The sequence below is a fragment of the Hippopotamus amphibius genome, chromosome 15 (genome assembly GCF_030028045.1).
Source record: "Hippopotamus amphibius kiboko isolate mHipAmp2 chromosome 15, mHipAmp2.hap2, whole genome shotgun sequence".
Classification (NCBI taxonomy): Eukaryota; Metazoa; Chordata; class Mammalia; order Artiodactyla; family Hippopotamidae; genus Hippopotamus; species Hippopotamus amphibius.
In genome coordinates this window covers 61,116,804-61,136,891 of record NC_080200.1, presented here as the reverse complement: position 1 = coordinate 61,136,891, position 20,088 = coordinate 61,116,804, and the positions used below count along the sequence as shown (strand labels likewise).

The window sequence follows — 20,088 nt, the reverse complement described above, 5'->3', positions numbered from 1 at the left end:
AGAGGAAGTCCACCCCCTGCCCATCACCCTCAGCTCTGACACCCACTGGCCCCACCTGCCACTGCCTCCCGGAATCCCATCATCCAGCTGCCCATCATTCTTATCAACTTGCTCCTCCAACAAAATTTAAGAGATCTTTTTTTTCCCCATTTCTATCCTCTTTTCTCAGTGATGGATAGATATTTCAGGAACAAATAGGTCAGCTTTTGAAAAATTTCATTTCCTACCCCCAAAATGAATTTTAAATGGGAAAGGACTAAGGGCATTACCTTTTCATTTTATATTTTATATGTGCTTAAATTTTTGCTATGTCAACGTGATATGCCATGTTCCTGTAAAGATTCACCATGCCTTTCTAGAAAAGGCAAAGCCAAGAGTCTCTTCTCTTTAGAATGTTCCTGGTGAGTACATTCTGTGCTTGAGGCTGGCGGGGCAGGCACCACCATCGATACTGGTACAACACGTACCGCCAAAGGGAAGGCTTGAGAAACCGGACAGTCTTTTAAGATATTTTAATTTGTCTAAAGGTTGGACAGTGTTAGTGGTCTAGATTTTAGCTTACTAAGGCATAGACCTTTCTTCTAACTTAAATTTCACTCTGATAAGCTTTTGAATATTTGAGTAGTACAATTTGCCTTTATAATCTTCTTTGTTCCTTTCTGAAAAAAATGTGTACTCCTTCAGAATAGTAATTGCTTACATTATTAACCTGGGCTTCCTGCCCTGAAATGACATAAACAAGTTTGAATCCTGCTAGGAACAGAAATTGAGAATAATGACCTCTGATAATGATTTGATCAATTTACTTTTACCCACTATGTGCTCCTACAGGAGTTGTAAGCTACACTGAGTTAGGAAACACTATCCTTGGAAAAGAGTTTTATTTTCTTTTACATTTTCTTTATATAGTCTTGAAACCGTAGCTATAGAAACAAGCCAAAAATATTAACTCATTTTAAGTTAGCAGTGAAAAGGATGGAGGACTGGAAATCTAAGGACTGGAAAAATAATGCCAACTCTATTAACTAGGACATGCCTTAAAATGAAGTCTTAAAAAAAAAAGATACTCATTGTTCTAATTGTCTAAATGAATATTTAAGATGGAGGTGGAGAGAAGGGACTTAGGTAGTGCTACATGACTAGCTTGGTCTGGGTCCCCTGCCATCGATACTTTGGGTCTTAGAGGAGGAGAAGGGAAAGTAAGAAATAAGGGGGAGGGGATTTCCTAGGTGGCGCAGTGGTTGAGAATCTGCCTGCCAATGCAGGCGACACAGGTTCAATCCCTGCTCCAGGAAGAGCCCACATGCCGCGGAGAAACTAAGCCCGTGTGCCACAATTATTGAGCCTGTGCTCTAGAGCCTGTGAGCCACAACTACTGAGCTCATGTGCTGCAACTACTGAAACCCACGTACCTAGAGGCTGTGCTCCGAAACAAGAGAAGCCACTGCAATGAGGAGCCCGTGTACCGGAACAAAGAGTAGCCCCTGCTCGCCACATTAGAGAAAGCCCATGTGCAGCAACAAAGACCCAAATCAATCAATCAATCAATCAATCAATTTATTAAAGAAAAAACAAAACAAAACAAACAAACAAAAAGAAATAAGGGGGAGGGTGAAGACAGGTGACAATTAAAGGCGAAAGGGATGTTGGCCAAGTGGATGCCACTCAGTAAATGTCGAGAAGCAAATTAAAAGAACCAGCACAAAGAAGAGTGCTGTCCATTTGTTGTCGGGTGGTTGTCCATGTTGCTCTAGTACAGATCTGCAATCTCATCTCACATAACAATATATATTTCCCCTCAGTGTGGTGTAGAGGGGATGGTCTGGATCAGAAGTCAGGATGTAGGTGAAAATACTGGCTTCATGACTTACTACACATACGCTATTGAACTTGTAATAAATACGAGAATGAACGATGTATGTGAAACAGAAGTGCCTAGACCTGGGAAGTCAGGAATTATGAAGAAAAATACTCATTTTAATTTTACATAAAAATCGTGTCTCTGTTGACAGTGTGTAAAATGATTTAATGAATATCTACTATGTTGCCAGGTCATAACTTGGAACGAATGAAGGAACAAACTGCATTCCGCCCCCCGACACACACAAAACACAGACACACAGCTCCCATCTTCAATTTCTCTGCAAGTCTTGAGAAAGGAGACTTCCTATTTCAACTCAACATCAGGGATACCATCACCTGAGGACAGATACTAAATCCAGTTTCACTGACATCTCACATATTAAATATATTAAATAGTGACCTACCTCATGCTATCTTGCTACTTGTACTTTTTTTTATATAAAGTATTGTTTGATAATGAATGGCAATGAGAAAAATACAATCTCAGAACAAATTTATAAAATGTGATTATGGCAAGGACTGAACTATTTAACTATTTAACTCAAACAAAGGCTATGGAGGATTTCTATAAGCTGAAGTATATAAAGGGAGATAATTTAAAGAATTTTATACAACAGAATGGTCCTCAACAATGCCTTAGTTTTCACGGTGCTTCCCTAATAAAGAAGATCTAAAAGAGGAAGAGAAGTTCAGTAGTAAGGAATATTTTGTGGAACACCCATAGATCACACCAAGGGAAGTGAATTGTTTGCCGGTTGTGACACCTAATTTGGTTTATACCAAAGTGATCACAATTCTCTTCCAGAGTTTTTTATGAATTCCTTAAACACACAGACACACACAGACACACACACACACGGCACACTCTATAGAACAAATGCAACTTATTGTTTTCTTCTGCCAGATAAACAAGGTCCTAAATCAGCTGCTTATGTTTTAGCCTGATTTCATGGACTATGACAGCGATGGTTACGACACATTGGAAAAGACTTACACAACTGAGGCATTTTTATACAATTTAGATAAATTTCAAGAGTAAAAAGATATGTAGACATTGGGAGGAAATGTATACAAGTGCTAAGGGTGGTTATCTCTGGGGGTGAGGGTTATGGGTGATTGTTAATTATTACTTTAGGCTTCATGTATTTCTAGTAGTCAGCAATAAACACCTATTGCTTGTAAAATTAGAAAGAAGACAATAGATGTCTTTAAAAGTGAAAAAAAAAAAGATTAAAGCCATAAATTAATAGACCAGATCAAGGTATGCAAATGTTACACAAACTCACTATATCATCTTCTTGTACAAATTCACTGTATCACTTTTTATATAAAATATACATTCAGTACATAAAAATGACTAGAAGAACAATTGCTGTGAGTTTATTTTCTGCTTTAAGAAGCACCAAAGCCCCAAATTCTTTCTAAATATTGTTGCAGGAAAAAAAATCTTCCCTGCAAAGGTATAAGCCCAGACCTGATTTATAAATTGAGATGGTCTGGTTATTAATTTACATTTTAAGGACTATATTCAAATCATTTCTGCAGTTCCAGAAGGACTTGTGCTGAGTCTACTGCACTATCCCTAATTTCACATAGTTATGTGTTTGATACCCTTTTGTTCTGGGGGGTTTGATTTATTAAACCTTGATTACCTACAAATAATGATTTGTGCCATAAAACTTCTCTAATATTTGATAAGATATCGAAGCTATCATTTTAATAAGAATAATATGACTAAAGAGAAGAAAAAACTCCAAGATAAAAAGTAGAACTAAAACAGCTATGTAGATGGTTCTCATAGCTACAAATCAGTGATGGTTAAATTTAATTGAACGGAACAAAACATTGATATTTACTGTTGTCTACGGGAGGTACCTTAAAAATGAAGCCTGCAGGGCAGCCCATAAATTCACAGCTCTAGTCTTTTTTTTCTTTTAATTAATTTATTTTTAAGCTCGTTATGGAAATATAATTGCTTTACACTGTTGGGCCAGTTTTTTGCTGTACACCAAAGTGAATCAGCTGTATTTATACATATATCCTCATATCCCCTCTCCAGCGACTCCCTCCCACCCTCCTATTCCAGCTCTCTAAGTCATCACCCATCATCGAGCTGATCTCTCTATGTTATGAAGCAACTTCCCACGAGCTATCTATTTTACACTTGGTAGTGTATATATGTCAATGCTACTCTCTCACTTTGTCCCAGCTTCCCCTTCACCTCCCCCCGACCCTGTGTCCTCAAGTCTGTTCTCTACAACTGCATCTTTATTCTTGCCCTGTCACTGGGTTCATCAGTACCATTTTTTAAGATTCCATACTTATGAGTTAGCATATGGTATTTGTTTTTCTCTTTCTGGCTTACTTAGCTCTGCATGACAGTCTCTAGGTCCATCCACCTCATTACAAATAACAATTTCATTCCTTTTTATGGCTGAGTAATATTTCACTTGTTTCCATGTCCTGGCTATTGTAAACAGTGCTGCAATGAACATTGTGGTACATGTTTCTTTTTGGATTATGGTTTTCTCTGGGTATATGCCCAGTAGTGGGATTGCACAGCTCTACCCTGAATGTCACCTCTCCCCTCCCTACCTGCTTCTACTCTGTCCTGTAAAACTGCTCCTAGACATAGCTGATCATTGTGTTCTCCTGGTCAAAGCTTTGCCATAGCTCTCCGTTCCTTACAGACTCACGTCTATTCTTCCTAGCTCTGCTTTGAAAGCCCTTTATCACTTGGAATGGAACAACTAAGCAAGCTGCACTCCCTAAAGTCAGCTAAGTCGGCTAGTTTTATAGATTGCCTACAGATCCTGGAGGTAGTTCTCCCATGTCAGTGTCAGGGCGTGCCTGCTGTTCCTTCTGGCTTCAAGGATCTCCCGAAGCACTGATTGGTGAAGCTCTTTCTCTGCTTTTTTTTTTTAATTTTATTTTAAAGTTTATTTTTTGGCTGTGTTGGGTCATCGTTGCTGTGCACAGGCTTTCTCTAGTTGTGGCAGCCGGGGCTACTCTTCGTTGTGGTGCACGGGCTTCTCAGTGTGGTGGCTTCTCTTGCTGCAGAGCACAGGCTCTAGGCATGCGGGCTTCAGTAGCTGTGGCACACGGGCTCAGCAGTTGTGGCACACGGGCTTAGCTGCTCAGCAGCATGTTCCCGGACCAGGGATCAAACCCGTGTCCCCTGCATTGGCAGGCGGATTCTTAACCACTGCGCCACCAGGGACCTCCCTCACCTGGTTCTTGAAACCTCCTGTGATCACACTGGTTGAGTTAGCCACTCCCTCCCCAGTTTTTCCTTCTCTACTAACCTAATCATAGCTTTCCATTACACTAAGATATAATGCTCACTGTATGGGTACCACTGTCTTCCACTAGATTAGGAGTTTCTGAACTGCAGAAGAGGCTGCCATGTTTATTTCTGCCTCCCTGGTCCTTCCCTGGCACACAGCAAGCACTTCGCAAATGCTCATGGATGAAACTGCTGGAAGGCAGGAACAGCATACAAAGTAAGTTCTTTACTGTAAATAAAAATCTAGGTTTTGTTGAAAAAATTAAGACTGTAACTATAACCTCACATACTAAAATCTAGAATCTTCTATCATGATATAAATATTCACGACTGTTTTGGTGTGTTTCCAACTTGGTTCTAAGTAGATGGTAATAGTAGAAATTTCTTGAAATCTTTCATCTGCTGAGTCTTTATTTGATAAATTCATTTTCACCGCTTCCCAGGGATGTTTTCTTCCTCTCTTTGTCCAACCCGGTCACTAATGTAGATGGATTCATAAACACATTTAAATAAGAGAGAAAAAAATATATCTCTTTCTGTAAGAAGGGAAGTGTAAGGGAGCAGGACCCTAGGAAGCCTTCCCAGAATAGATCCTCATCCATGTTGTCCACCTGCCTTTTGTCTATAGCAAAACTTTAGTCAAAGAGTAAATTTAATCAGAGAGGTGAGAAAATGAAGCAAGAAAGGAAAAGGTCAAGCAGGACAAAATAATAATCCTTTAACCATTAAACAAAGTCAAGGATGTTTCATTCTTCTTCAAGGACTATAGATGATATTCTGAGCCATGTCCTTTGAGCTGTTTTGCTGATACTGAAACCCCCACCAGGTGGGAGAAGTTAACTGTATGCTGCCCACAAGCACCTCAGACCTGTCAGAAGCAGAAGGTTGATGATGCTGACTCCTGGTTACCTCACCACCAACCAATCAGAGCAATGTTACCTCACCACCAACCAATCAGAGCAATGTTACCTCACCAGCAACCAATCAGAACAATGTTACTTCACCACCAACCAATCAGAACCATGTTACCTCACCACCAACCAATCAGAACAATGTTACCTCACCACCAACCAATCAGTACAATGTTACCTTACCACCAACCAATCAGAACAATGTTACCTCACCACCAACCAATCAGAACAATGTCCATGAGCTGACCATGCCCTGCTCCTTGAACAGTATAAGACTCCTCACGAGCCCCTCCATGGCAGGACACAGAGTCTTGAGGGCATTAGCCCACTGTGGCCCCCTTTGCCTGGCAAAGCAATAAAGCTATTTATTTCTACTTCACCCAAAACTCTGTCTCTATATTTCTATTTGGCACTGGTGAACAGAGGTCGGGTTTTGGCAACAGAAGGAGTTTAATGAATTAAGAGGGAAGTGAAATAGTCACCATATTTTGATAGAACTTGCTTTGGCACTCGCATGATAAACTCTGAAAAGTGGGAAAACCCTAAACCTGATTTCACCTGGACTAAGAAAAGCCGATTAGGCTACAGGAAACTCTTTCTAAATCAGATGTCCTCCTTTTTGCTTCCTGTGATGTGGTCAGTTCTGGCCAGCAGCAGAAGCAGCACTGGTCAAGCCTCTGTGTGTGTGAACTTGACCAGAGGACCTACAAAGGGGACCCGTGAACCTAAACTGGTCTGGCTACTTCATCTGACTTTTCATCAAGTGAAGCTGAATGCTTATAATGTCGGTGTCCTTCATCCTTAGGTCAAACATCATGAATATATAATTATGTTACTGCGTTAGAAAGAATTTTAATTGATGGAGCTAAACAGATCTTTACTGACTATACAATTGATTCCGAGGCACTTCCTTCCATGATCTTCATTAGGAACAATGACACTACAAGTCAAGGATGCTAAGAGAGGAAAACTACTTGTAATCGTTGCACAGAACTGAAATAGAAAAATCAGGTAAAAAGGGTCAGAAGTGCCTACAGTCTTAGCTTTAGAAGAGTTATATTTCTGCTGGTGGGGCAGGAGGTTTCTGAAGGATAATAGAATTTAAGAGGTTATAAAATCGATGTCTCAAAAGTGGGGTTCAGAGAACTGTAAATCTGGCCGATGGAGGAGCCTATCCAGAGAAATCGCGTCAAAAGATCATTATTTCGTGACCTTGGGGAAAAGCAACATTGTCAGAGGGCTTCCTCTTCCTGCCCATGAATGCACGTGGATATTTATGGAGGCCCTCTCTCCTTATCTCCCTCTACGCATGCATGCTCACGCAAACACATACACCCCTCTCAAGACAGGAGGCTGAGAGCACTGTTATAAATATTCATGAGATCATTATTATTAATGTCACCAAGGTGATTCTCTTCCTTCTCAGTAGAGACTGGTTCTTATACCTAGAAACTGATCAACTGTAAGAGAAATGGCAGCTTTGAGGCAGCCCAGCTGAAGCAATCCTGTACATTTTACTTTTGAAATATAGGTTGACTAGGTATTTTAAATCCCACCCATCCCATCATCAAGTTGAACCGGCAGAGATTTCCTACTTTGGTACAACGTACAGCTTCCTTGGGAACACAGTTTCTAGCTTTTGGAACAAGTATACCTTGATTATTACCTTCTTTTCTGAGAGCAAAAACTAAACAAAGCATCTAAAACATCTCAAGAGATTTCTGGGTGATGAGTTTTGTAAAAACGCATTGGGAGAAAATTATAACACATTTGCTACTTTTATTATTTAAAAAAGACATTTCACACCCCAGGCCTCATTAAAGAGCTATTTTTAAGAATTACAGGCTCTTGCAGTCACACTGAAAATTTTTAAAAAATAGAAAATAAAAATAGCTACTGGAGGCAGTTAACTAGATCCCTATGTCTTTGTCATAGACTCTCTTCCAGCCACTTGGTCTGCCTGCTTATTCTACATGCAAGATATATCACAACAAGGGAAATGACTGTTAACTACAGTTTTCAATCAAAGAAAACCATTTTTGGTTGGAATTAAAATGTTTCCCTTTTTTTTTTTTTGCCTAAGACCCAAGAAAACATGTTAAATAAGTCAAATACTGGGTAGGTAGAGGGCGGTGGAAGATGCATAGACCTCTTCAGTACCAAATTAGAAATAATTTTCTCTAGCTTCTTGCACTCTATTACCATGTCAATATTCCAGAACACTCTGATCCTTAGCAAAACGGCAATTAAAGTTACAGAGACAAAAAGCACCTGATCACAGAAGGAAGCAGCAGCGACTCGGGACTCACCTTAGGCATCCAGTAGCGTTTCGCAGCACCTGTGAGGAATGCAGCTGTATTTTCCGATCATCCTGAAGAGGTGGATTTTCCCAGCCCGAGTGGGGGATGATCACGGCGTTGGTCAGCACTGCCAGGGTGTCCTGGATGATGGGCATTTTGAGTGCATCGCAAGATGAGAGGTTCCAAAGGACTCCTGCAAGATAACACACAAACAGAGCTTTTGGACGGCCACTGTTGTCCCCAGTTACCAGCATGGGCAGGAGGGAGGAAGACGGTGTAAGCATGTGTTCTAGAGTGTGCCCTTCATTTTAGAGCATCTGTGCCAACCCATTACGAAAGTGCTGTGAAAATCGGACACGTAGGCAGAGGAACTGCAATATGATTATCTTCGTTGCATGGTGGAGAGTAACTGAGGTTGAGGGCGCTGACAGAATTGAGCATACCAACCAGGCTTCCGTTCACAATTAGCACCATGGACCCAAGTCCCCAGATTCTAACCAAGACCGAGGAGTTGTGAAAGTGATCTGAAATGGACTAGTAAGACATCTGAAATAGACTAGTGAGACATCTTTGTCTTATCCAAGACCTTAATAGGCACCTGTGGTCTATTTGATTCATTTAGTTTCTGTACAGAACCAGCTATCATTGTGCAGGACCTTTCAAGAATCCAGTATCAGGTCTGATGATAACAGGCTCAACAAGAAATTTAAATTTACTGTCACTGGTGACTGTTCTGTTCGCTTTTCCCTGAAAACCATGCTCACGGAGGACCTATAGATTGTTCTTCTTTATACAACAACAAAGCAGTAGAAAGGGGAGGAAGTGTCAACAATAGACAAAGAGACCTCAAAATAGGATTAACTTTAGAAAAGGCCTTAAGAATTACATATACGTTATGATCTCATTTGAAATGCTTTTAAAATAATTATTCTTTTTGTTGTTTGAAATTGTACACATAAAAGTAAAAAAAACAAAAACAAAGAATACTATTTTCTTTTCCTATGAAAGACTGTATTTCTCCCAAGACTAATCTAAATAGACATAATCACTGCAGATCCTGAGAATAAAATATCATTGTTGTCTTTAGAAAACACAACTTCCAGTTTACCTGTTTAATAAGCTTTCAATAGATTGTAAAATGAGACCGTGTTTCATCTATCATGTTATGAATAAACAGAACTCACTTATTTCTGAAATTTGTTTTATTAGTTTCCTGCATTGCACATGTTGAACTACCCAAGGGCATTAATAACACTAATCTGAAAGTCAATGATATTTGATTGTTAATAACTAAAATAAGAGTTTTAAATCAGTTCTATAACAATGTGACTTTAGAGACAAACTTCTCCACTGGTCTTTCAAAAGAACATTTGCTGGGAATTTTACTAGGTAAGTGCAAAGAAAATAAAACAGGTTTGGTGCTAAGAATGTATAAATCAATCCTTTAGTACAGGGGTTTGGCTTGAGTGCAAATCCTGCCTGTTTGTTTTTGTGAATAAAGTTTTATTGGAACACAGCCCTGCCTGTTCACTTACATATTATCTATGGCTGCTTCTGTCCTACCAGGGAAAAGCTGAGATTCTGTGACAGAGACAGTACAGCTCACAAAGCCTAAACAATGTACTATCTGGCCTTCTACAGAAAAATCTTGCCCACTTTTGTGTCAGTATGTGGATCATTTTCTATATACTTCTGTGTGCATGTTTGCCTTGCTATTAGTACCCTAAATTGAGAATACAAAAAATGCTCACTGGTACACAGAAGTTGCTCAAAATCTATTCTGACTTGGGCAGATGTGCAATTCTAGGAGTATTTTTATCATATGTATTTATTTCAATTTAAATAATATATGAAGCTGTTCTTTATTCATCCCATTAGGAAATGTTTTACTAAATTTTGGATAATTAGAATAATCAAAGTGAATAATTCATTTGTAGTCTCACAAAAGTATTCTTTTTCCTCGTAAAATAATCAGTTTTCAGTTTTAAAAAAAGCACATTTAAATGAAATTACTATCTACACTGTATTTGAGGATAACTTTTAAAACTATCACATTACAGGGTTTGTGTCTGTGTTTTTTTTTTTTTTAAACTGAGGTATAGTTGATTTACAATATTGCATTAGTTTCAGGTGTACATCAAAGTGATTCAGTTATATATATATTGTTTTTCTGATTATTTTCCATTATAGGTTACTCTGTTTTTCTAAGTATACAAAACACATATACAGACATAAAACATGAAATTTTTTCATTCCTAAATCCTGATTTGAAAACACCAATACATGAAAATTGAGGCTTGTAAATAAAAAATTGAGGCATGTTTTAAACTATGGGTGGTATATTTTGTTATAAAATACATTTCCTCTCAAGATTAAATAGTAAAAGACTTTTGCATTTTTACATGCAATGAATTTACAAGAATCTAAAGGCATTCTATGATGATAAAGCAATTTTTATTGTTTCCTAACAAACAGAAAAGAGGTAGGAAAGGAAAGGGGGAAAATCAAAGAAAAGATAAAGGCCTAATCTAATATCTGACGAGAAACGAAAGGATTGGAAAGAAAATGACATTTCAGGTAACTCTTTATCCAGCTGTTCTCTCCATTACCTTTCTCATGAATTCATTAATTAGTGTAACCTAATTCCAAATCGGGCATGGACAGAAGTTTCCTCTTTACATTCCGTCCACCTTTCCAGACAGGCTCCGTCTGAGTTTCACATTCCAGTGAACTTATCATAGCACTTGACCCAAATCTCTGAACCTTCTTTCCTAGTTTCTATTTGCAGCCCACACGTGCTTCCTGGACTTAAAAGGTCCACAGCGGATCTCTGGTCAGGGGCAGCTTTACCACGTCTGCTTGGATGAGGACTTGGTAAAGTGGATGCAACGCAGCAGAATTTCTTTTGGGGGGAATTCAGCAAACCAGTTAGTTGCGGGGGGCCCTTTGAACTTGGAGTTTTGGTTAGATTATCTGGACACAGAAACAAGCCTGAGCGTGGAATCAGCAGTCTTGGGGGACACTGAGATAAAGGTGGGTATGTCTAGCAGGACTCAAAAGTAGGAAACAGCTGGGAATTCTACACCCATCTTGCCAGACACACACACACACAAACACATTTACATGCATATTACATATACTCACACACACATATACTCACACCTGCACACACACTCACACAACATACTTACACACACATACACATACATTCATATACTCACACACACACGTGTACACACATTCACACACATATGTACGCTCATATCCATTAGTCCCTGATGAAGGGAGAGAGAACAGTGGAGAAAAATGGACATATCTAGGCATTCTCTGTGAACAGAGGAGAAACCCTTGTTTTGCTCAGATTTTTCTTCACTCCTCTCTTTCTCCTGGGTGGTTTCCTGACATTCCCGTCAAACGGGGGAGCCTGGTCCTTCTCCTCCTGAGTGAGGCTTGGACCCAGTGCCTGGCTTTGTGACCAGCAGATCACGGAGGAGGTGACTGAGTGAGTTCCGAGATGGAGTCACAGGGAAGGTACTGTGGCTTCTGCCCTGCTGTCTGGGGCTGCTTGCTAGATGGGGAGCCCGCCGTCACCCTGTGAGGACCCTCAAGCAGTACCAAGAAGAGGCCCGTGGGGTGAGGAACGGAGGCCTCCCGCCAGCAGGGAGGAGTGGACCCTCCAGCCGGAGTGAAGCCTTCAGATGAGGCAGCCTCATCCGTGTGGGACCCTGAGCCAGAAACACGCAAACCTGCCACCCCTGCGCTCCCTCAGCCACTGCATGGGATAAACCTTTGTTGTGTTAAATTGTTAAATTGGTGGGTAATCTGTTCTGCAGCAGCGGTAATTAACACCCCTTCCTTTCCCTTCCCTCTCCTTTCCCTCTGTCTACTGGACTCATTTTTTCCCCTTTACAGTACTTTTTCCTAGTTAGATCTGTTGTTAGATTCACTTGTTTTGTATTTCCCTGCAACTCCTCCATCCTCTTCTAAAGTCTACTGTGAGAGCACAGAAGGTACAGGAAGGGAATCAGCTAAACTTTGTAACTAAATTTAAAATGCATTTTAATTTAGGTGACAAATGATATTTAACTTTTAAAAATGTATCCCTCTTCATGTTTGCAACTTGTGACATGGGCACTTTAATTTGGAATGATCTTGTATTAGTTTCCTATTGCTGCTGTAACAAGTTACTGCAAGTGTAGCACTTAAAATAAGGCACGTTTATTATCTTGCAGTTCTGGAGGTCTGAAGTCTATAATGGGCCAGCAGGCTGTGCTCCTTCTGGAGCCTCCAAGGGGAGACTTTCCTTGTCTTTTTAAGTGTCTAAAGGCAGCCCACGTTCCATGGCTTGAAGCCCACGTCACTTGGACCTCAGCATCCATGATCACATCCTCTCCTCTGACTGATCCTCCTCCCTCCCTGTTCTAAGGACACTTGTGATTACATTGAGCCCGCCTGGATAATCCAAGATCATCTCCCCCATTTCAAGAGCCTTAACTTAATCCCATCTGCACAGTCCCTTTCACTATGTAAGATAACGGCCTCAGGATTTGAGAATCAGGACTGTGGACATCTTCAGGGGGCCACTGTTCAGTCTACCACACATCCTTTAAAATATTCTGCTATGCTTAAAATAAAATTAAACCTCTGATTGTAGTTTCATGATCAGGCCTTTCCCTCATTCTCTAAATTCATTTTGATTCACATCCTTTGGTTCATTCATTTACCCAGTCCGCACATATTCAGGACCTGCTGTGCACAGGCTCTGCTGGATACGGTGGGGACATTAGCAAACAGAACAGAAAGTCCCTGCCCTCATGGCTCTCCCATCAAGGCAACTCATCTCGCTCTTGTCATTGCTGCCTTATTTCTTCTCCTTGAATAACAAGCTCGTTTGTAACTCGCATCTCTTGGATTTACTGCTCTCTCAGTCTGGAATATTCTTCTCCAGACCTTTCCGAGGCTAATCCTTCTTTCTGCTCACATGTACCTTAAATGTGCTAAACTCGGAGAAGCTTTTTTTAGATCAGTTTAAACTACCTTCCCAGACTCTTGCTCTCAGATCTCCTGTTTTAACTTTCAGCAGAGAACTCGTTACCAACTCATATTTCCCAGGCTTTTTCTTTCTTCCCCCCAGTTTTATGGAGATATTATTGACGTGCAGCACTCTATGACTTTAAGGTATACAGCATAAAGATCTGACTTATATACACCACGAAATGATGACCACAATAGGTTTAGTGAACGTCCATCATCTCATAAAGATACTACATTAACAAAACAGAAGAAAATTTTTTTCTTGTAATGAGATCTCTTCGGATTCACTCTCTTACAACTTGCACATATAACATACAACGGTGTTAACTATATTTATCATGTTGTATGTTATCACCCTAGTACTTACCTTATAATTGGAATTTTGTATCTTTTGACTGCCTTCATCCAGTTCCCCATTCTCCCATCCTGTGCTGCTCCTAACCACAAATCTGATCTCTTTTTCTATGAGTTTGTTTTTTGAAATATAATGGGCCTGCAACACTATGTTAGATCCTGCTACACAACACAGTGATTTGATATTTCTATACATTTTGAAATGATCACCCTAAGTCTCGTTGTCATCTGTCACCATGCAAAGATATTACGTAATTACTGCCTATACTCCCCACACTGTATATCTCATACCTGTGACTCCTTTATTTTGTGACTGAAAGTTCATATCTCCTGCTCTCCCTCACCTATTTCTCTTCTTCCTCCACTCCCCAACCCATGTTTTTTCATTACTTGGTTTTCTGTCATTTTCTCACTGCTCTTCCCCACAACGAGGTCCCAGCCAAGAAATGAAAGCCAGGACCCTGAGTGTTCACAGCATCCAGAACACGTACAGCTACGAAATATGCTCTGACACACATTAGGTGCTCACCAAATAGGTGTTAAATGATTATAAGAATTAATAATTGGGACTTCCTAGGTGGTGCAGTGGTTAAGAGTCCGCCTGCCAATGCAGGGGACATGAGTTTAATCCCTGCTCCAGGAAGATCCCATGTGCCACGGAGCAACTAAACCCATGTGCCACAACTATTGAGCCTGTGTTCTAGAGCTCGTAAGCCACAATCACTGAGCCCATGTGCCGCAACTACTGAAGCCCATGTGCCTAGAGCCCGTGCTCTGCAACAAGAGAAGCCACCGCAATGAGGAGCCTGTGCACCACAACGAAGTGTAGCCCCTGCTCACCGCAACTAGAGAAAGCCCGTGTGCAGCAACGAAGACGCAATGCAGCCAATAAATAAATGAATAAATAAATTTTTTAAAAAAGAATGAATAATTGGATGATATGACCCTTATAGGATATGTGCTTCAAGCACTGAACATTTTTAAAGTATTACACTGCTAGCAAAATAAAGTAATGATTTGAAAGAATAAAATAGCAGATGCAAGATGTAATGTTAAAAATAACAAATCCCAATGAGAACACAAAAATGTTATTTACATGGGAGTATAACCTTTGACTCTATAGAAATTCTCCTTTTAGCAAGTAGAGAAAAATTTTTATCACTAAAAAACAATCAGTTTAGCATTAGAAGGCTTGTTTCTAGTGCATAATTTGGGCAATTTTCTTATATTAATTCCTCAATAATTCTACATTAGCCAAAATTTCAATTTGTGGAAAAACTGTGGAATAAATTGAATTCACAGTGGTACTCGGCATCTATAACAAGCCACCCCGTTTATTCTTACCTAAAAGTAACATAAAAATGTTTTAGTATTTTGGTTGATGGTCACTAGCAAATTTTAATTTACCTGATGAAAATATGCTAATTTCTTCCAGATTATAATCTGTAATAAAATTGTTTTATAGCATCTTTCCTCTAATTATATGTATTCAATCGCTTTCCTTTATCAGTATAAAATTACTGCTGTTCCAAACATAATTTTGACAGTAGGTTTAGCTGAGAAGACATTTAAATAACTAATTATGTATACTAAATATATTTCAAATATAGTTTATTTTCATTTCAGGCACAGGATGACTTTTTTCCTTGAGAGTATCCATATTCATGAGCAGTAATTGGTTTATTAAAACTTCTTTAATAAAATCAATTACTTTCATTGGATCTTTTACTCCATTTTAATAGAGGGTAATTGTGGGTTTTTTCTTACTAAAGGAGATAAAGACTATATTAAAAAACAGGAATTCAGATTGACCACAAAAAAGTATTTTAATAATTGCAAGTCAAATCATGATAACATCAAACACTGTCTTGTGGTTATGTAAGATTTTCCTATGACCTCCTCATTAGCTTTTAATTTTTAAACCTGAAACACAATCCCTGAACATAGGTGAGGCCCAAACCAAAGAAAAGTTGGGTTGAATTCATTTTAAGTGAATGTTTTGAATTTTTACTTTAGATAATCAACTAATTAAATTAACATATACATGAAGATTTATTTTAAACTAATCTATCATTTATCTTATTCTGAGAGTGAAAACTTGTGCACCTGGGAAAGGGAGGGAAGAGAGAAGTTTATCTTACAAAAGAAGGCAAACAAGTTTATTTTACAAAAAATTCAAGGTCAGGCCTTGGATGGGGGTGGGAATGGGACGGGGACTGGGGGGTGAATGGCCGTCACCACCTTTTCCATCCCCACCCATATACACCTTGATTCGTGGGTGGGTAGAGGATGGTGGTCAAACTCTGGGGACCCTGAACTTGTACTGTGGGCGTTTGTGTGTGAGCATGTGTGTGTGTGAATACGCACATGTGCAAGTGCATGCATGGTGTACATGCATGAGTGTACACGTGTGCACATGCATGCACAAGCATGTGTCTATGTGTATGCACGCTGTACATATGAGTGTTTGCGTGCATCACATAAATGCTCTCACCTTGCCCCTTACACGTCGTGACCCTCAAGTGCAATTGTTGAATTAGGATTGTTTTGAGATACCACCTTCCAGATAGTCTACATAGTAGCCTCAAAGAGATTAATAAATCACGCCCATTTAATGCTTTTAAAAATGAAAGCATTGATCTTGAGACGATGCTAAAGTTTACCAAAATGTTGCTATGACAGTGGCTGGTTCAAAGCAAAAAATCAGGTGGGGCTACCTCAAACTAAAAAGTTTCTGCACAACAAAAACAATAACAAAACGACAAGGCAACCTATGGAATGGGAGAAGATAATTGCCAACCATAGACTGGATAAGGGGTTCACATCTAAAATATACAAGGAAATCACACAGCTCAATAACAATAAAAGAATAAACAGTTTTAAAATAGAGGAACTGAGCAGACATTTTTCTAAAGAAGATACCCAAATGGCCAACAGGTACATAACAAGATCTCAGCATCACTACTCATCAGGGAAACGCAAATCAAAAGCACAGTGAACTATTGCCTCACACCCATTAGAATGCCCATCATCAAGGCAATAGATAACAAGTGATGAGGATGCGGAGCAAAGGAAACCCTTGTGCACTGTTGGTAGGGATGTACGTTGGTGCAGCCACTATGGTAAACAATATGGAGGTTCCTCAAAAAATTAAAACTAGAACTACCACATAATCCAGCAATCCCACTTCTGGGTATGTATCCAAAGGAAATGAAAACAAGACACAGAAAAGATATTTGCACTTGCATGCACTGCAGCATTCTTCACAACAGCCAAATTATGGAAATGACCTAAATGTCCTTCAACAGATGAATGGATAATGAAGAGGTGGTACAAGAGAATATTATTCAGTCTTGAGAAAGGAGATTCTGCCATTTGGACAACACGATGGACCTTGAGGGCATTATGCTAAGGGACATAAGTCAGACAGAGAAAGACAAATACTGTATATGACTCATGGGGAATCTAAAATAGCCGAACTCATAAAGACAGAGAGTGGAATGGCGGTTACCAGGGGCTTGGGGTCTGAGAACTGGGGAGATGTTGTTAAGGTACAAACTTGCAACTAGTGGTTGGTTAAGTCCTGGAGATCTAATGCACAGCACACTGATCACAGTCAACACTACCATATTATGAACTTCAAAGGTGCCAAGAGACGAGATCTTAATTGCTCTCACCACAAAAAAGATGGTAATTATGTGACGTGACAGAGTGTTAGCTAACACTAAAATGGTAAACATATTGTAATATAAAGATGTATCGAATCAACACATTGCACACCTTAAACTTACACGTGTCAATTATATCTCAATAAAAAATAGAAATTATTTTTTAAAAGTGTGCTATGTAAATGCCACTTTGATAAGTGTTATTTCAGGAAATGGATGGGATAGGAAATGTGTGTGTAATGCATGCAGGGAAGTGCTCAAAACACATGTAATAAAGACGGTTGAGTGCATTAAAAAAAGAAGAATTTTATTTTAATACTTAGTGTCTTGCACCATAGGAAATTTTATTTTTTATTCAAAAAATTTTATTTTATATTGGAGTATAGTCGATTTACAATGTTGTGTTAGTTCAGGTGTACAGCAAAGTGATTCAGTTACATAAATACATATATCTATTTTTTCAGATTCTTAGGAAATTTTAAAAATAATTGTATATATTAATGTTTCAGAAAATTAGAGTAGGATGATGGATTTTATCAATGAAATATAAGTAAATTCAGGATATATGTGGGGAAATAAGTTCTGTTTGAAATTTCGTCTTACTTTGTAAATCTTCCCTCAAGAGCAATTCATTCTTTGACAATAAGTGATCCCACCACTCAATTTGTAATAAATCTAACTTGAGACCATCAAAATATAATTTAAAAAAATTTAAAAAGGGGTAATTCCTTAGGCCAAAACTCCTCAGATTTTCGTTTAGGGGTCTCAGGAGTTGGCTGACCAAAACAAACGACCTCCGAGTCCTCCTCTTTAGTATCTCTGGGGAGGAAACTGCAGTGACCTTGGGGCTGACGTGAAGGTTAATCCTTTTAGAATCTGACTCACTGAAGAAGTTGAGAGTCTCACAGAGATGGTGACCAGATGAAAGGGCTGCAGGAACTGGTAAATGTGTGTGCGGTGAGCAGGTAGAAGAACTGCACTGTCAGAGTCAATAACCATAGACTGTCCACCGTACTACTGCCACCTACAGCTTCTGGTCCAAATACAGAACTCTTTTAAAAATAATCACACATGCATAAACACTGAGAATCAAACAGAATTATTCTTGCTCATTTTCAAAATATGTACAGAATATGGTTAACTCCAGGAGGGATGAAGAATGGGCTATTCTTACCCTATGAAGCAATCAGATCTTTGCTAGTACACATCAGGCAAATCTTGGTTTAAGCTGATTAAATCCACCTCGGCCCCGCTGAGACGTTTTAATTCCTGAAGTTCTAAAACAACTGTGTTACAAGATACAGCCAACAATGTTGAGGTGTCAGCTTGTTCCAAAGCCAAAACTGATCCCAGCAACACTCTGATGTTTTAAATTTTAGTACCAGCAGCATACATTAAAAGTTTAGATCAAGCTGGTACAGATTAGCATGAGCAAAAGGCCCATACTCACTTAAATTTTTGATGAGTAGTTGACAAACTGATCTTCACTATTGTTTCAGAGCCTGAATTAATCTAAAACCAAGTTATTTTACAGACAGAAGATGATGACTAACCTTTTTTGAAGAAAGAATCAAGGCTAAGGTGTGTCTGTGTTGGAGTCTGCAGATTCTAGCTTCTTTAGAATTCTTCTATTAAATGTTTACACTAAAGGCAGAAGAGGCCAGATTCTAGTCACGGGAAATGAGTCTTGTCTCCAGTTAGGATAAGGCAATGTATTGATAGCTCCTGTCTAAGAATGGGGATGCTCTTTTCCGGGTGATTTTTTAAAAAATTAAATTGTAGTTGAAAATAGTGTGGATGTGAACGGTACCAGAGTGTCCACCCTGAAATATGCCTCTTTGGCGTATGTTTAAGTTTGAGCTAAAGGCCCATGAGCACCAACGGAGGCAGGAAAAGCTCTCAAGTCAGCATAGGTTCTCCTTTTGTAAAGGAATTTATATTTATATTTATAAAGGAAATTTCCCTTTGTCAAGAAGTCTCCCTCTCTTATACTGGGAAGAGAAGGATTCTTAACTCATTCTTAACTGACTTAAATATGCATAACAAACCTTAACCTACAACCCTTGTTTACCATGCTTTTCCTGGTCATCTTCCCATAATTTCTCTCTCCCTCCTAGAAGCCCACACCCCTTTTCCTTTGTTTAGCCTAAGCTGGTATATAAGCCCAAGGTCTACCTACCTCTTTGGGTTACTCATCACTAGGCACTCCCATATGTATGTACCAGGCACACGTTAATGAACTTCTGTTTTTCTCTTGTTAATCTGTTTTTTGCCTGTCTAAATTACAGGACCTCAGCTGGACAACCTGAGATGGGCAGAGGAAAAAATCTCCTCCCCTACAGATGTCCATGTCTGATAGTAACCATCTGTGAAAGTCATGGGTTCACGTTTGATCGCAGCATTTTATAAATGAACCATAGAATTCTCTATTTCTCAATTCCCAAGAGATCAAGTTGGGAATATAAAATTGGACTCGCTTGAAACTACAGCCCTTCCTCAATGACCTTGAATATGCCAGAACTTTGGAAAAATGTCACCAAAGCACCCAGGCTGAGTTTTATAATCTCTGGAAACTGGCCCTGGGCCTCATTTTCTAAAAGTGACTGTAGCTAAAGATGATGTCCTTTTTCTGACAATTATCATCTTCTTATATGTGCTAATAAAAATGATTT

At 39.2% G+C, this 20,088-nt stretch overlaps 1 protein-coding gene across 1 annotated transcript in view; it reads right to left on the bottom strand.

Moving 5' to 3' along the window:
* Window positions 1–20,088, bottom strand: part of CTNND2 (catenin delta 2) — an 805,106-nt gene that overhangs the window by 176,183 nt on the left and 608,835 nt on the right. The window contains exon 11 of the mRNA XM_057710226.1: window positions 8,370–8,553. Within this exon, the coding sequence (XP_057566209.1) occupies window positions 8,370–8,553 (184 nt within the window). The remainder of the gene's footprint in view (window positions 1–8,369; window positions 8,554–20,088) is intronic.